This window comes from Chiloscyllium plagiosum, unplaced genomic scaffold, assembly GCF_037043375.1.
Source record: "Chiloscyllium plagiosum isolate Xiang-an unplaced genomic scaffold, Cpla_swu_hap1 HiC_scaffold_37, whole genome shotgun sequence".
Classification (NCBI taxonomy): domain Eukaryota; kingdom Metazoa; phylum Chordata; class Chondrichthyes; order Orectolobiformes; family Hemiscylliidae; genus Chiloscyllium; species Chiloscyllium plagiosum.
In genome coordinates this window covers 369,514-387,038 of record NW_028270175.1, presented here as the reverse complement: position 1 = coordinate 387,038, position 17,525 = coordinate 369,514, and the positions used below count along the sequence as shown (strand labels likewise).

At 40.5% G+C, this 17,525-nt stretch overlaps 1 protein-coding gene across 3 annotated transcripts in view; it reads right to left on the bottom strand.

The window, feature by feature from the left end:
* The window catches only part of vwa5b1 (von Willebrand factor A domain containing 5B1), a 217,026-nt gene that overhangs the window by 56,161 nt on the left and 143,340 nt on the right, over positions 1-17,525 (bottom strand). For all 3 annotated transcript variants that reach the window (XM_087980186.1, XM_087980187.1, XM_087980185.1), the window contains exons 16-18: positions 10,782-11,069; positions 8,192-8,329; positions 88-219 (exon numbers count right to left, since the gene is read on the bottom strand). In XM_087980186.1, coding sequence (XP_087836312.1) covers positions 88-219; positions 8,192-8,329; positions 10,782-11,069 — 558 coding nt within the window. The remainder of the gene's footprint in view (positions 1-87; positions 220-8,191; positions 8,330-10,781; positions 11,070-17,525) is intronic.

Here is a 17,525-nt window from a genome sequence, read left to right as displayed (position 1 = left end):
AAGTCCTGTCTGTTAAAACATGGTTGGAAGCATTTTCATTAACTCTGCTTGCACAATAGGCAAAATATAAATATTTCTGTGCCTTACATAAAGTGGAAAAGCCATCGTCAACTCCATCAGCTTCGTATTCAGATTGAGAACGGCCAAGACCAATAGAGTAATCTCTGTGCCTGCAGCTTCCAGAGCGTGACCTCCTTTGATTGTTCCATTTTGTTCCAGCTGAAAGAGTTAGAACAGAATGAGGCCAATGCAGTGTCACCAAATTTACAATGTGTTTCAATTCATTTGAAATTAATTAAAAATCTATCTCCCCTTCTGAATGGAAAACAAACCTGTTTTAAGCTGCAAAACATGACTGCAGCTGTGCACACTGTGGAATATGGTACTATTCTTTAGCTAGGAGTAAATACTGCATGAATATCCAGGTCAGAATAAATAGGAAATTATCAAGTCTTGGTAATTTCTATTCAAAGAGATATACCTAAATTTTGACCTCTTCTAATTTCAGAGTTCTTCCTCATAGAATTCTACTCTTTCTTCCTAAAGATACTGAAGTAGACCATGTTCAAATGCAACAAGATATGGATAATATCCAAGTTTGTGCTGAAAACTGGCATATAACATTTGTTAGATTAGATTACATTTTTTTAGATTGTAATCTAATCTAACAAATGTTATATGCCAGTTTTCAGCACACAAATGCCAGGCAATAACAATCTGCAATAAGAGACACTTTTATTCGAATTCTATGATGAAGTGACCAGGAAGGTTGATGAGGGCAGGGCAGTAGACATAGTCTATATGGGTTTCAATAAGGCCTTTGATAAGGTTCCACATGGTAAGCTGCTCTGGAAGGTTAGATTGCATGGACTGCAGGGGAAGCTGGCAAATTGGATACACAATTGGTTTGATGGTAGGAAGCAGATGGTAATAGTGGACAGATGATTGTCAGGCTAGAGTCCTGTTACAAGTGGAGTGCCTCAGGGGTCGGTGCTGGGCCCATTACTGTTTGTTATCTATATCAATGATTTGGATGAGAATGTGCAAGGCATGATTAATAAGTTTGCGGATGATAGTAAAATAGGTGGTATTGTGGACACTGAGGAAGGTTATCAGAAATTGCAGCAGGATCTTGATCAGCTGAGGAAGTGGGCCGAGAAATGGCAAATGGAGTTTAATATAGATAAGGGTGAGGTCTTGCATTTTGGAAAGTCAAATCAAGGTATAGTTTTCATAGTGAATAGTAGGGCCTTAAGTAATGTAGTGGAACAGAGGGACCTTGGTGTTCAGATGCATGGTTCTTTTGACACTGGCCTTCATCAGTCAGGACACTGAGTTTAGAAGTTGGGAAGCTATGGTGTAGTTATACAGAACATTAGTGAGGCTGCACTTGGAGTATTGTGTTCAGCTTTGATCACTTTGCTATAGGAAGGATGTCATTAAACTGGAAAGAGTGCAGAAGAAACTTACAACGATGTTGCCTGGACTCAATGTCTGAGTTAAAGGGGGACATTTTTCTTTAGAGCATAGGATTCTGAGGGGGGAATCTTATAGAAATGTATAAGATTATGAGAAGCATGGATAGGGTGAATGCACTCAGTCTTTTTCCCAGGGTTGGGTAATCGAGAACTAGAGGGCATCAGTTTAAGTTTAGAGGGGAAAGAATAAAAGGGAACCTGCAGGGCAACCTTTTTTACACAGAGGGTGGTACGCATATGGAATGAGCTGCCAGCAGAAATGGTTGCCGTGGGTACATTAACAACATTTAAAAGGCATTTGAACAAATACATGGGGAGGAAAGGATTAGAAGGATATGGGCCACGTGCAGGGAAATGGGGTTAGCATTGATGGACATTTTGGTCAGCGTGGACCAGTTTGGGCCAAAGGGCTTGTCTCCATGTGGTAGGACACCATGAATCTCTGACAATCTAACCACCACCCCATGACATTGAATAGCACTACCATCACTGAATCCTATCATCACTAACCACACCATGGGGATTGCCATTGACTAGAAACTGAACTGGATTCTCTGTATCAAATATAATACTAACAAGAGCAGGTCAGATTTTCAGAATACTACAGGAAGTAACTCACCTCTTAACTCCCCAAAGGCTGGCCACCATCTACAAGACACAAGTCAGTTGCAGCAGTGTATACCAACTACAAGATTCACAGCAGGAATTTGCCAAAGGTCCTTAGACAGCACCTTTCAAACCCATTACCACTTCTTCTAGAAGAACAAGGGCAGCAGATACATGGGAACACCACCTTCTGAAAAATTTCCTCCAAGCCACTCACCATCCTCATTTGGAAATATACCACCATTCCTTTACTGTCTCTGGGTCAAAATTCTTAGAGCTCCCTCCCTAACTGCATTGTGGGTCTTCCTATAGCACATAGACTACCTCAGTTCAAGGCGGCAGCTCACCACCACCTTCTCCAGACCAACCAGAGACACCCATGTCCCATGAATTTTAAACAAAAATCCCTCCATTCATGTTGCACCTTGTCGGTGTTGTATGATTGCACCCACAGAAAACATTAATCCCAAAGTTTCCAGATCAGGGTCCTGTTGAAGCAGTAGTAGAACATAGAACATAGAACATAGAACATAGAAGAATACAGCGCAGTACAGGCCCTTTGGCCCTCGATGTTGCGCCGATCCAAGCCCACCTAACCTATACTAACCCACTATCCTCCATATACCTATCCAATGCCCGCTTAAATGCCCATAAAGAGGGAGAGTCCACCACTGCTACTGGCAGGGCATTCCATGAACTTACGACTCGCTGAGTGAAGAACCTACCCCTAACTTCAGTCCTATATCTACCCCCCCTTAATTTAAAGCTATGCCCCCTTGTAATACCCGACTCCATACGCGGGAAAAGGTTCACACTGTCAACCCTATCTAACCCCCTAATCATCTTGTACACCTCAATCAAGTCACCCCTAAACCTTCTTTTCTCTAATGAAAACAGCCCCAAGTGTCTCAGTCTTTCCTCATACGATCTTCCTTCCATACCAGGCAACATCCTGGTAAACCTCCTCTGCACCCGTTCCAGTGCCTCCACATCCTTCCTATAATATGGCGACCAAAACTGCACACAATATTCCAGATGCGGCCGCACCAGAGTCTTATACAACTGCATCATGACCTCAGGACTCCGGAACTCAATTCCTCTACCAATAAAAGCCAGTACGCCATATGCCTTCCTCACCGCACTATTTACCTGGGTGGCAACTTTCAGAGATCTGTGAGTCGGGGTGGGAGTGCTCTAACTTTATTTGGTTTTTGAAGGCACAATACTGATATTATAGTGATAACTAATGTCACATTGATAGGATTGTTGTACTGTTCTGAAGGTGCAAAGTGTATAACTGAAGGTACAAAATTCCACAGTGCTGAGACAATTAAAGCAGACAGGGAAAGAAGATAACAAAATATAAAATCAAAGATTTCAAAATTATGGTTACAACAATATGTGAAACAGACACAGAAAGGAGTTCAACATGTTTTAGGTCCTGAAACATAATTTATTGTAAAAGAAGATGTTTTGTTTGAAGCAGAGGAGATGGAGAGGAGACATAATTGAGACGTATAAAATTTTGAGGGTCATAGATACGGTAGTTGGGAAGAAACCTTTCCCTTTGAGGAGAGATCAATGCCAAAGGGGCTAGATTTAAGGTAAGGGGCAGGAGGTTCAAAAGTGTGTGGTGGGAATCTGGAACTCACTGCCTTTAAGGGTGGTAGAGGCAGAAATTCTCAAAACATTTAGGAACTATTTAGATGTGCACTTGCGATACCAAGACAGACAAGGCAATGGAGCACAGGATTCGAACAGTTAGGTTTTTGTCAGGTGATAAAGTCATAGAGTCATGGAGTCATACAACATAGAAATCGGTCTTTCGCGCCACTGTCCCTATACCAACCAGCAAACACAAAACTACACTAATCCTACTTTGTCCATGACTACGACAGCATTTTAAGTGTTCATCCAGATGCTTCTTAATTGATGCCAGAGTACCTTCTTCCACCTTGCTCTCAGGATAGAATTATAGATTCATACAGCACAGAAACAGACTCTTCTGCCTAACTTGTCTGAGTCAACCACAAATCCCAATCTGACCTACTCCCATTTGTCAGCACTTGGCCCATATCACTCTAAACCCTTCCTATTCATATACCCATCAGATGCCTTTTAAATGTTGGAATTGTACCAGTCTCCATCACTTCCTCTGGTAGCTCACTCAATACACGACCACCCTGTGTGAAAATGTTACTCATCAGGTCCCCTAGACTCCCCTGCCCCTCACGATTTTATAAATTTCTATAAGGTCACTCGTCAGCATCCAATACTCCAGGGACAAAAGCCCCAACTTATTCAGCTTTTCCTTATAGCTGAAATCCTCCAATCCTGACAATATTGTTGTAAATCTTTTTTGAACACTTTCAAGTTTAACATCTTTCCTATAGCAGAGAGACTAGAATCAAATGCAATATTCTAAAAGTGGCCTCACCAATGTCCTGTACAGCCACAACATGATGTCCCAACTCTTATACTCAATGCTCTGATCAATGGAGGCAAGCATGCCAAATACCTCGCCACATTCCTTTCCTATGTCTCCACTTTCAAGAAACTATGCACCTGCATCCATACACCTCTTTGCTCAGCAACACTCCCTCAGGCTCTACCATTAACTCTGCAAGTCCTGCTCTGGTTTGTCACACTAAAATGCAACACCTCACACTTATCTAAATTATACTCCATCTGCCACTCCTTGGCCCATTGGCCCATCTGATCAAGGTCCCATTGTACTCAGATAATCTTCTTCACTGTCCACTACACCACCTATTTTGGTGTCATCTGCAAACTTACTAACCATTCCTCCTGGATTCACAACCGAATCACTTATATAAATGACAAAAAAGCAGTGGACCCAGCACTGATTCTTGTGGCACACTGTTGGTCACAGGCATCCAGTTAAAAGAACAACCCCTTACCATCCTCTGTATCCTACCTTCGAGCCAATTTTCTATCCAACTGGCTAGCTCCCCCTGGATTCTATGTGATCTAACCTTACTAATCAGGTGGACTGCAGATGCTGGAGATCAGAATGGAATAGCACAACAGGTCAGGCAGCATCCAAGGAGCAGGAGATTGACATAAGCCCTTCAGCAGGAATGAGCTGATGAGCTACCTGACCTGCGGTACTTTTCCAGCACCACACTTTTTGACTCAACCATCTATTACAGCACATTTCATATTTCTACTACCCTCTAGGTAAAAACATTTTTTTTCCGTTCTCTTCTAAAAAACTTGATCCTCACCTTAAACCTATGCCCTCTGTTTTTAGACTTCTGTCATGGGGAAAAGATTCTCACAATCTATTTGGTCTATACCGCTCATAATTTTGTCTACCTCACACAGATCTCCCATCAGCATCCTCTGCTCCAAGGAAAACAAAGCCAACATTTCAATCATTCCTCATTACTCAGAGTTTTCATCCTAGGCAATACCTTGATGAATCTCCTCTGCAACCTCTCCAATGCAATCTTATTCTTCCAACCAACATTGCATTGCACACAATATTCAATCTGTGGCCTCACCAATATTTTATAAATTTGTAACAAGGCTTGCCTGCTCCAATATTCTATGCTCTGGCTAATGAAGGCAAGTTTGTTTCACCACCTTGTTCACCTGTGCTGACACCTTCAGGGATCTATGGATTTGCACAACAATGCCCCCTTGTTCCTCAGTACTGCCAAGGGACCTACCACTTATTATCTATATTTTTCCCTTATTTGACCTCTCAAAATACATCACCTTATAATTATCAGGAGTAAGTTCCATCTGCCAGCTGATCAATATCAGACTGTAGCCATCCTCCTCACTATCAACAACACCACCAATTTTCATGTCTTTTACAAACTCACTGATTATACCTTCTACATTCACATCCAGTTCTTAATGTAAACAGCAAACAACAAGCATCCCAGCACAGGATCACTGTGGTATGCTTAAGCTCACAAACTTCCAATTACAAAAGACTATCCTCCACAATCACCCTTTGCTTGCTTTTGGAAAGCCAATTTTCGATCCAGTTTGCCAACTTGCCATGGGTCTTTACCTTAGGACTGGCCTTCCATGTGGGATCTTGTCATAGGCCTTACTTAAGTCCATGTCAGCCACATCAACTGGACTACCCTCATCAATATATTTTATCTTTTAAAAAAAACTCAATTAAATTAGTCAGAAAGAATCACCCGCTAACAATTCCGAGTTGATTATGACTGATCGATCCCTTCCTTTCCAAGTGTTGTTAGTTTTGACCATCACAGACTTGATGGGCCAAAGGGTCTTTTTCTGTACTGCAACCTCTATGACTCTAAGTTTAGTTGATTTTCAACTTGAACACAATGAAGAGGTTGCAGATGACACACTTGGAAATATTAATAATGAGTAAAATACTTGTTTGTTAGAGAACATAAACATTGGTGAAAAGAGGTATGGCCTGGATATTACATAAAGCACCAGGTGAGTTTTCTGTTGGAGTTGGCTTGTAAGATATATGGATCCTGAGGTCATCACCTTCCCAACCATCCCTGAGTTCACCCTTTTTGCAAGAGACTCTCTATGTGGACCAAACTGCAGTACCAGCAGTGCTCATGACTGAGCTCTGCACTATCAGGATTGTTAGAGTTGCCAGCCAATCAAATTGGCTAGCATCTCCACACAGTGGAACTTTCTGCCAGTGAGGAGCAAACGTCCCAACCTGCAATGATTTAGCGGCCCACAGAATGGTATGGCTGTGGGCCAGGTTCATCCTCTGTCCTCTGTGGGCTCATACTGATTTATGTACATGGGATGGGGCAAAGTGAGGTCTGCCAACCCTCCCTGAAAATCTAGTCTTAAATGATTGCACAACTATAAGGTTCAACTTTTACCTCTTTTTAGCAACATTTCACCATTAAACAAAGAAAATGTTTTAATAGTTTGCACTGTCTAATTTGACAATTCTGTAACAACTCTGAATCTATTGTGCATCTACAAACTAAATATTAAATTGATTAAAATGAATTAATTTTAGTGCAGGAATTTTTTGAAGAAATCCAGCAATTGCATCTTATTGTAATGAAGAATTATACAATATTTGCTCAGCTTTGTACCATCTCCAATAACAGTTGAGTAAAGTTTGAATATGAATTGTTTTTGGTGGATTACTGTAATATTATTATATCTGCTGCTTCTAAAAATTTCAGCACAGCCAAGAGCAGACCCTACACTACAAATGAGCTGTTGACAGCTTTAAACAGGTTTACAATTTCATTCTGCTCAGGATGGATATGTCTCTTTGTTCTATCTTTTATAAACAGAAGCTTTCATGTTTTCAGTATTCATGTTGTCAGGGCATGAATCAACTGCCAATAATACAGAGTCCGCACTGATAAAGGAAAGATACCGGGTCCGCGCTGGTAAAGGAGTGATACCGGGTCCGCGCTGGTAAAGGAGTGATACAGGGTCCGCGCTGGTAAAGGAGTGATACAGGGTCCGCGCTGGTAAAGGAGTGATACAGGGTCCGCGCTGGTAAAGGAGTGATACAGGGTCCGCGCTGGTAAAGGAGTGATACAGGGTCCGCGCTGGTAAAGGAGTGATACAGGGTCCGCGCTGGTAAAGTAGTGATACAGGGTCCGCGCTGGTAAAGGAGTGATACAGGGTCCGCGCTGATAAAGGAGTGATACAGGGTCCGCGCTGATAAAGGAGTGATACAGGGTCCGCGCTGATAAAGGAGTGATACAGGGTCCGCGCTGGTAAAGGAGTGATACAGGGTCCGCGCTGGTAAAGGAGTGATACAGGGTCCGCGCTGGTAAAGGAGTGATACAGGGTCCGCGCTGGTAAAGGAGTGATACAGGGTCCGCGCTGGTAAAGGAATGATACAGAATCCTCACTGATAAAGGAATGATACAAGGTCCGCACTCATAAAAGAATGATACAAGGTCTGCACTCATAAAAGAATGCCAACACTAATCTGGTTAAATAAGAAAATACAGGTATGTAAATGCTCATCTGACCTTTGGGGAAAAAAAGACTTTCATAAGATATACAGAATGCTGACATTTTACTGTCGTATTATCACAGACTGAGGATTTGATTGATAGTAAATCAAGTAGCTCACATGACAACAGTACCTGTGTTTGAACATGCTATAATATTTGTCAGGTATTCATTGTTGTCCAGATACATTGGTACAAAAGCTGTGTACTTGCTAATGATATTGCACGCCTTGCTAGTGTGAATTGCATTCAGTTGGTATCTCCTTCCAGAACCTGCAATCGAAAAACAAAATAAATATATTTACAAGTTTCCTGACTATTTAAGTTTAGTATTGGTCAGGTCATTGTACAGACGGTATTTACATTCACAATCTCTCCCCCTCCATTATTTACCAATGCAAAATGGAAAACTGATTTAGTAAAAACATAAAGATTACCGCATGATAAATATCGTGTGAATAACATTTCAGTCAATTTGCAATTCCTCACAACTGGGTAACAGAAAGTGACACATCCCATCAGTTACTAAACAAATGGAGATCTGCAATTAAATTCAGCTGTTGTAGTTGGATCAATTAATTAATAAAATGTTGCAAAACTGTTCAGTTTTGTGTAAAAGCACTTCTGGATATTAAAAAATGTTGTAAGAGAGTTTTGTGGTGCAGTGATAGTGTCCATAGCTCTGAGGTAGAAGGCCTGGGTTCTGGTCCTACATGCTCCAGATGTATACAATAACATTTGTTTTTAAAAAGTGTTGCAATAATGTGGAATAGCTATATCGCCAAGTTCTCCCTTCTGTTGATGTAGCTCAGATGAAGCCACAGGAAACAATACATAGAAAATAGGAACAGAAGTAATCCTCTTGGCCCTTCGAGTCTGCTCCACTACTCAGTACAATCATGGCTAAACCTCTACCTCAATGCCATATTCCTTTCTCACTCATACCCCTTAATACCTTTAAAGTCTAGAAATGTACCTGCCTCTTATCTGGAATATATTCAGTGGCATGGCCTCAACAGCTTTTTCTGTGGCAGATATTTCCACAGTTTCACTGCCCTTTGAGTGAAGAAAACGTTTTATCTCAGGCCTAAATGATTCTTAGACTATTCACAATTTCTATCAATGATTTAGATGTGGGACTAAATTAAATAGTTTCAAGTTTTGAGATGACAACAACCTGACTGAGAACGTGTGTTATGAAAATGATGCAAAGAAACTTTGAGGTTATTTGGAAAGGCTGAGAGAATGGGAAAGAACACGACAGAAATAGTATTGTCATGTGTATCTTGTTACAGAAGACAGTCAAAAACATTGTAAAGCATCACCACTCTCTGACACCATCTTAAAACATATAAAAATAAATCAAAACAATAAGACCATAAAACATAGGAGCAGAAATTAATCCATTCAGCCCACTGAGTCTACTTTGCCATTGGGTCCAAGTCTCTCCTACCAATGGAAATATCTTCCCAAAATCTGCTCTGTCCAGGCCATTCAGTATTCCATATGCTTCAATTAGATCCACCACCCCTCCCCCCCCTCCCCCCCTTCCCCAACTATCCTTCTAAACTCCATCAAGTATAAATCCAGAGTCCTTAAAATGTTCCTCATATATTAAGCGTTTCATTTCTGGAACCATTCTCGTGAATCTCCTCTGAACACAGTATATAAAGACAGAAGCATAAAGAAATAAAGAAAAGTGTTCAACTTTACATTCTTTCTTATTCTGCTAAGGGCCTGGTAGTCAGGCATGAGTCCCCACCACCACTGGAACAAAAGTCTACACCCTTCTGTGCCATCTCACCTCCACTGATTGTCTCCACCAATACAAATCCTGTTGACATACAAAGAGACTTGCATTTCTTGTCCAGATAATTTCTAAATCAACCTGATCTGGGTTGAACAGGTGGGACTTGAACCCAAGGCTTCTGGCTCAGAGGTAAGATCATTACCATTGCACCACAAGGGCTCCAGTGCCCTTGTCCCTAAGGCTTTCACATAGAGTCCAGAAATAGGAGGCACAGCCTCAGAATAAGGAGCAAGCCATTTAGATTAGATTCCTTACAATGTGGAAACAGGCCCTTCAGCCCAACAAGTCCACACCGACCCTCTGAAGAGTAAACCACCCAGTCCCATTTCCCTCTCACTAATGCACCTAATGTTATGGGCAATTTAGCATGGCCAATTCACCTGACCTGCACATCTTTGGGCTGTGGGAGGGAACCAGAGCACCCAGAGGAAAGCCACGCATACACGGGGAGAATGTGCAAACTCCACACATACAGTCACCCAAGGCTGGAATCGAGCCTGGGACCCTGGTGCTGTGAGGCAGCAGTGCTAACCACTGAGCCACTGTGCCACCTTAGAATGAAGGTGAGGAGAAATGTTTACAATCAAATGTGACTGAAACTTTGAAATTGTCTATCCCAGAGAGCTGAGATTGGTAAACAGCCATGATCTAAAACATCAGTTTCAGTTCAAGAGCTGAATGGTCTGCTCCTGTTCCTAAGCTTAATCCAGTTCCAGGCAGTAGGGTTATCCTTGCTCTTCACCACTGCTGAAACTCCCTTCCTGATTCTACACACAGCCTGCTCTTCTGAAGAGAAATAAATCCTATCCTGTCACTCAGAAACACATTCACTCTTCATCATATAGTTTACTGTCTCTATGTATTTGATGTGTATCATGTGCTCACTTCAGTATGTATATCCTGCTGAATTCTTACCATATTCAATTTCACATTCTCTTTCAGCCATTTGTTCAAAATCTCTGATGATAGACTTAGCTGCCAAGTGATGGATTGTTTCACTCCACAGATCTTCCACATTACTATTGGCTGTGCGCTGAAGATAGGATTGAAGATCAAATCCAACTTCCCATTGAATAACTTCACCACACAATAGCCCTGAAATGAGTGCTTTGCAGCTATTGGCTAAGTTTTCTATCACTGACACATTCTGGTCTTCAAGGACTGATTCAGTATCAAGAGTTGATGGCAGATGGTGAAACTGCCCTGCAAAACAGTCAAAAAGATATCAAGTGTTATGCACTCAATGCAAAAGATTTTACAATATACAGATATATCCAAGATGTATCCAATCTGATAATTCCAAATCCCTGATAAAATCTCAAGAATAATGAGGTTAAGGTGAGTTGAGGGTAGTTCAAACAAAGCTAAATTAAAACAATAAACTTTGGAAAAAACAGGATGCAAGAATGAATAGAAAAGGAAAGGCAGGTTTCAATGTATTTATTTAAATTATTTAATTATTTAATGAATGGATTAAATACTGCAGGAGTTGTGACCTGAAACACCTCACAGACATACAAAGTAATCCCAGAGCAAGCAGGAATGGTGATTCAATAGTCAATCAAAAAGAAAATCCTCAAAAACAGAGAGGCCTGGTAAGGTGAAGAAAGCTACTTAAAATGTTTCTAAGGACAGGAGTACAGACCAAGTGGTGAAGTAAGGGGGAATGATAGGCAAGAAGGTGGATAGCTAAGACCATGGACCAATTTAAATATTTGTATTGGGCTACTGGGAGGCAGTATAACAAGTGTTAAGCTGCTGATTGGGGTTAATAATTAAGTGGTTGTAGGAATAGAAAAGAAGAACAGGTGATGCTGGGGGGTTGTGACTATTCAGTCAATAAACTCAAACCCAAGGAAAATGTGGCTTGAGCTCAAATTCACTAACAGGCTGCAATCTGACTTGAAGAAGGTTCAGCAAGGTGAGTGGAATTGGAATTTATAAATGTATGGAGTTTGCAGATGTGGCATTTGGGTTAGGTCAAGCTTAAAGTGGATTGATAATGTGAAGGCTACTTTGAAAGGCAGAGGAAGTCAAACTCTGTGGTGGCAAAGTTATTGATTATAGTTTTGGCCATTGGAGATGAATGAGGGTTTTAAATAAACAATATGCAGAGATATTAAAACTGTTAGTTTGGTGTAACAGTGTAGGGGGAGGGGAGAGTTTGAGCGTGCAGTTAAGACATTATCATGGATTTGGTACCTCCTTATCTGATGTAAAATGTCAGGCCAGAGAAACAAATGATTTCAAAGCCACAAGCACTTGGTAGCATTTCCAATATAGTGTTTTTCAATCAAGCAAACGTTTGGATGATCCAGAAATTGAAAATGTAGTGGTAGATGTGGCCTATATGGATTTCAGTTAGGCCTTTTGATAAGGCTCCATGTGGTGGACTGCTCTGGAAGGCTAGATTGCATGGAAATCAAGTAGAGCTGGCAAATTGGATACACAATTGGATTGATGGTAGGAAGCAGAGGGTAATAGCAGAAGGAGGCTTGTCAGGCTAGAGTCCTGTGGAGTGCTTCAAGGATCAGTGCTGGGTCTATTGTTATCTGTATCAATGATCTGGATGAAAATGTGCAAGATATGATTAGTAAGTTTGCGTATGACAGTAAAATGATGGTATTGTGGACAGTGAGGAAGGTCATCAGAAATTGCAGTGGGACCTTGATCCGCTGGGGAAGTGGGGTGAGAAATGGCAAATGGAGCTTAATATAGATAAGGGTGAAGTCTTGCATTTTGGAAATTCAAATCAAGGTAGGAGTGTCATGGTGAATGGTACTGCCTTAAGGAGCATAGTGGAACAGAAGGACCTTGCAGTTCAGATGCATGGTTCTCTAAAAGTGGAGTCGCAGGTAGATAGGACCAGTGAAGAAGACTTTTGACACACTGGCCTTCATCAGTCAGGGCACTGAGTTAGAAGTTGGGAAGTTATGGTGCAGTTTTACAGAACGTTGGTGAGGCTGCACTTGGAGTATGGTGTTCAGTTTTGGTCACTTTGCTATAGGAAGGATGTTATTAAGCTGGAAAGAGTGAAGAAGAAACCTACAAGAATGTTGCCAGGACTCAATGTTTGAGTTAAAGGGAGAGGGTGGACAAGCTAGGACTTTTTTCTTTAGAGCATAGGACTCTGATGAGGAACCTGACGAAGTGTATAAGATCATGAGAGGCATGGATCATGTGAATGCACTCTGTTTTTCCCAGGGTTGGGAAATTGAGGATTAGATGGCATCAGTTTATGGTTAGAGAGGAAAGAATAGAAGGGAACCTGAAGGGCAACCTTTCTTTACACACAAAGGGATGGTATGCATATAGAATGAGCTGCCAGAGCAAGTGGTTGAGGCAGGTACATTAACAACATTTAAAAGGTGTTTGGACATGTACATGGATAGAAAAAGTTTAGAAGGATATGGACCAAGTGCAGGGAAATGGAGTTAGTGTGGATGGACACTTTGGTCATGGACCTGTTCGGGCTAAAGGGCCTATCTCTATACTGTATGACTCTGATGTCTAGATCAGGGAAGTAGGTGATTGAGTTAAGCATTATTAGCAATATTTACACAAAGCAACACAGCACCTTCTGAATCCCTGACCTCTCTCACCTAGAAGGACAGAGGCAACAGATACTTTGGAATGCCACCACCTGTAAGTTTTCCTCCAAGTGACCCATCATCCTGATTTACAAATATTTCACTGTTCCTTAAGTGACTGGGTCAAAATCCTGGGACTTGCTCCCTAACAAGCACTATGGGTATACCCACAATCCAAGGGCTGCAATGCTTCAAAAAGGCAGAGCATTACAAATTTCTCCAGAGCAATTGAGACTAGGCAGGAAATGTTAGCCCAGCCAGTGATCCCATATACCATGTATGTACAAAAGAAACAATGCAGAAAAAGAAGTTGTATCACTCTTTCTAAGGAATGCCATCATTAGAGTATGCAGTGAAAAGGAAAAGGCCAAGAAGTCCTCAGGCATACACCAGAATTGACACGGCAGCTATAAATAGGTAAACCAGGTACACATCAAGTGCAGGTTGCATCAAAGAAATGTTAGACAGTGCGTGACAGTCAAAACTGTCAGTGGTCAAGAGACAGATAAATAGAACTAGGAAGTCAGATTCATGATTATACAGATATCAAGGTCTTACATTTGGGAACCAGATAAAGCCATATTGAAGAAAGTCAAATAAAGAATAATGTAGATGTCAAAGAATGTTTAAATAGATTCTTAAATTGGAGGTATTTAACTGGGCTGGCAATGTTATTGACTGGGCCAGACACCCCACCAAACATTTTCAGAAGGTAGCCCAGAATCTAACTTTTTTTTCCCCCTAGTTGTTTTAGGCAGGTGTGTGATGGATATTCCAGGAGCTATGCAGCTGATTAAACCACTGTTTTAAACAAAACAGAATTTATTGCACACTAACAAAAAAAACTGAATTTAGAATAACAACTATTTGAAAATCAACCCAAAAATGCAACTTAAAGAGCTGTTCTGATTTCCTGCACTATCCCATAAACACACACCATGGCAAAAAGGTAAATTCAAACCCAGGTTCTTACAGGAGAGAGAGGGGTCAGCATGGAGCTGTTTCTTTGGGTCCCCAACAAACCCAAAACTAGAAAAAGGACATAATAACCTTGTTAAAGGAGCAGCATCATCATCACAGCAGGCTGGGTGGGGGGGAGGAGACGCGGGGAGAATGAGCTCTTGTACAGTTCCAGAAGAAATAATATAATGGTGTCTTTGGTACATCAGTTTCAAAGGGCTATTATCGTGCTTTAAATTGGTATTGAATAATGTATAACTAATCCCACAACTGAATGGTTAAATTTAGGCAAAACACTAATGTCTTCTAAAAATATTGAACAACAATTTTCTACATTTTCAGGTGTTAAAATATCTTTCCATTTAGTTAAGAGTAAATATTAGCAAGTTACGTTGTTAGAGAGGAAAAAAGAGAATAGAAGCTATATGACTCTCCCAATTTTGGTTTCGAATCATCAAAGCAATAATGATTATCAGAGGAAAAGAGAAATTTGTGAGGTGTCAGGACAGAATAAATAGAGAGAAACCATTTCCATCGGTGGAAGAATTGAGAACAGATCAGAAAGACAGTTGAGCACAGTCTCCTATTAAACAGAAGAGCAGACTAGATGGGCTGAATTGCTAATTCTTGTTTCTAATCGTCTGGGAAGTTAAATGAAGACTACAAAAAAAAGGCAGTAAGAAATTCAAGGCAGGTTTTTTTTTGCATTTTGTTTGGTATTTCTGTGGTTCACAAAACCTTCAAGGACTGGAATGCCCGAGTTCATTCAGTGTATTAGGGTTGCATAGGTCTAGGCAGTCAGCGCCAGGGTCCTGGATTCGATTCCAGCCTCGGGCGATTGCCTGTGTGGAGTTTGCACATTCTCCTCGCGTCTGCGTGGGTTTCCGCCACAATCCAAGTATTTGCAGGTTAGGTGAATTGGCCCATAATGTTCAGGAATGTGTAGATTAGATGCATTAGTTAGGGGTGAATGGGTCTGGGTGGGTTACTCTTCGAAGGGTCGGTATGAACTTGTTAGGACCAAGGGCCTGTTTCCACACTGTAGGGATTCTATGGTTCTCTGGGTGGAGGTGAGGATGAGTCATCTTGCCCATCTGTCACTCTCCTCTGCAATGGTTGGTACTGTCAGGTTTACTCATGTCCTACTTCCATTCCTCCTCCAGATTAAAGGGATGACTCTAGCATGCTCAAGAACATGTTGTTTTTGTTCTGGTGACTCCAAAGCACAGTAGTGTAGCATTCATTATCTTTAGGTAAAGGTCTCAGAGAATTTCTGAGGAAGTTGTTAATAAAGTGTTGATCACTCCTTAAGAAAGTTTCCAGAACATTTAACACTGTCTCAAAGGTCTTCATCAAACCTCCAAGAAGTGGATAGTAAACATGGCTTCAGATGTCTTGGAATCTTCAGCAATATGATTGACTACTGTTTGGAGAGGTCACTGATTGTACATCTGGCCACCAAATGTCATTTTATAACAAGTAATTTAATGATCAGAGTCTTCATCTTCTGGGTGGCTGTTGCTAGCAAACGTTTCTTCTCTTTTCTTATGATAGTGTTTTTTGCTCAAGATATGTTAAATCAGTGTTGCAGCTCCAGACACATTTTAGTTATGTTAAAGATTCTTTAGCTCCTAAAGGATCATGGAAAGTTCACCTCACAACCATCAATCAGAAAATCCTTAAGCAATGTTATAAAACATGATAAATATTTTTCTTAGTTCATCCTCCTGGAAATATATTTGGATGCTGTTTGGGGATAAAAAGCTGATTTTAGGTTGAGTTAACTTTTTTTTTTCTAGAATAAGAGTTTTGAAGTTTTTCAATGAAAATCCCATCTGAATTTTGATCAGTTATTAAAAGTATTAAATGATCAAAAACTGAGTAGATGGATCTGGTCCATTAGTCATTACAGCAAATTATGCGAGGAGTTGATGGACAGTGTTCAAATGAACATCGGTATTGTTCAAATTAAAGTTCATCTGAGTTCAACAATTCAGTAATAAGTTGACATTTTAATAAATGCTGACATTTATCTCAGGAGCATTTCAATTATGATTTTGTGTCTTTTGACTTGTTTTGAATATAATACGTTGTCATTGTCTTACAGAAACTTTATCAAAAAGTGGCAGATATAAAGAAGCCAAGTACATGTATTATTTCCAGATCTAAAGAAAAGAGTATGTCCATTTATCACATTGACAGTTTAGGTCAAAATTATTGGGAAGGTCAAATTATTATTTACTTAATTAATCATAGAGGTTTCTTTATAACTGACCTGCTTGGTCAGTCATGAGCTGACTAATAAGTCACTAATAAATTAAATATTGTCTTCCCAACTCCCTGCCACATGTTGCTATGTTTCGTTAGAATTAAAGGTGGATGTTTGTGAAAGCTTATGAATAAATAATTAATCATTGGAATAAATGAAAAAAAGTCAAAATATAAGGAATCACTGATGACTAAATGGTATCAGAAAATGTAGATGAAGTTCATTTCAGATTTCACCTGACAGTTTTGTAATTCACAATCACGGGTTGTAATACATGAAAATAGATAAAACTTCTTCATCAGTTCATCATTTTGCAGAAGAAAATTAGATTTCAACAAGAACTATTAATTTGCAATTCATAAATTCACAGCATCTTGCAGGAGGCTATGCAGCTCAGGGATCCCAGATCTTTTCTCCTTGTCTATATCCACTTTCCTTTGGAATGTTATTGTCAAATCTGTATTTTTATTGTATGGGATGTGTGTCACTGGCAATGCCAGCATTTATTGCCCATCCCTACCTGGCCTTGAAGTGAATGGCTTGTTTAACTATTTCACAGGGCACTTCAGAATCAACTACATTGTTGTAGGTCTGGAGTCATAGGCCAACCAGACCTCGTAAGGAATGGCAGATTTCCTTACCAAATATATGTATTGAAACAAAGAAAAGACACAGGGTTATTTGGCCTTGCCCTATCATTTAATGATGATAGCTGATCATCCAACTCAGTTCCCTGTTCCCGCATTCTCCCTATGCCTTTTGATCTGATTAGCTTCAAGCACTATATCTAACTCCTTCTTGAAAACATTCAATGTTTTGGCCTAAACCATTTTCTATGGC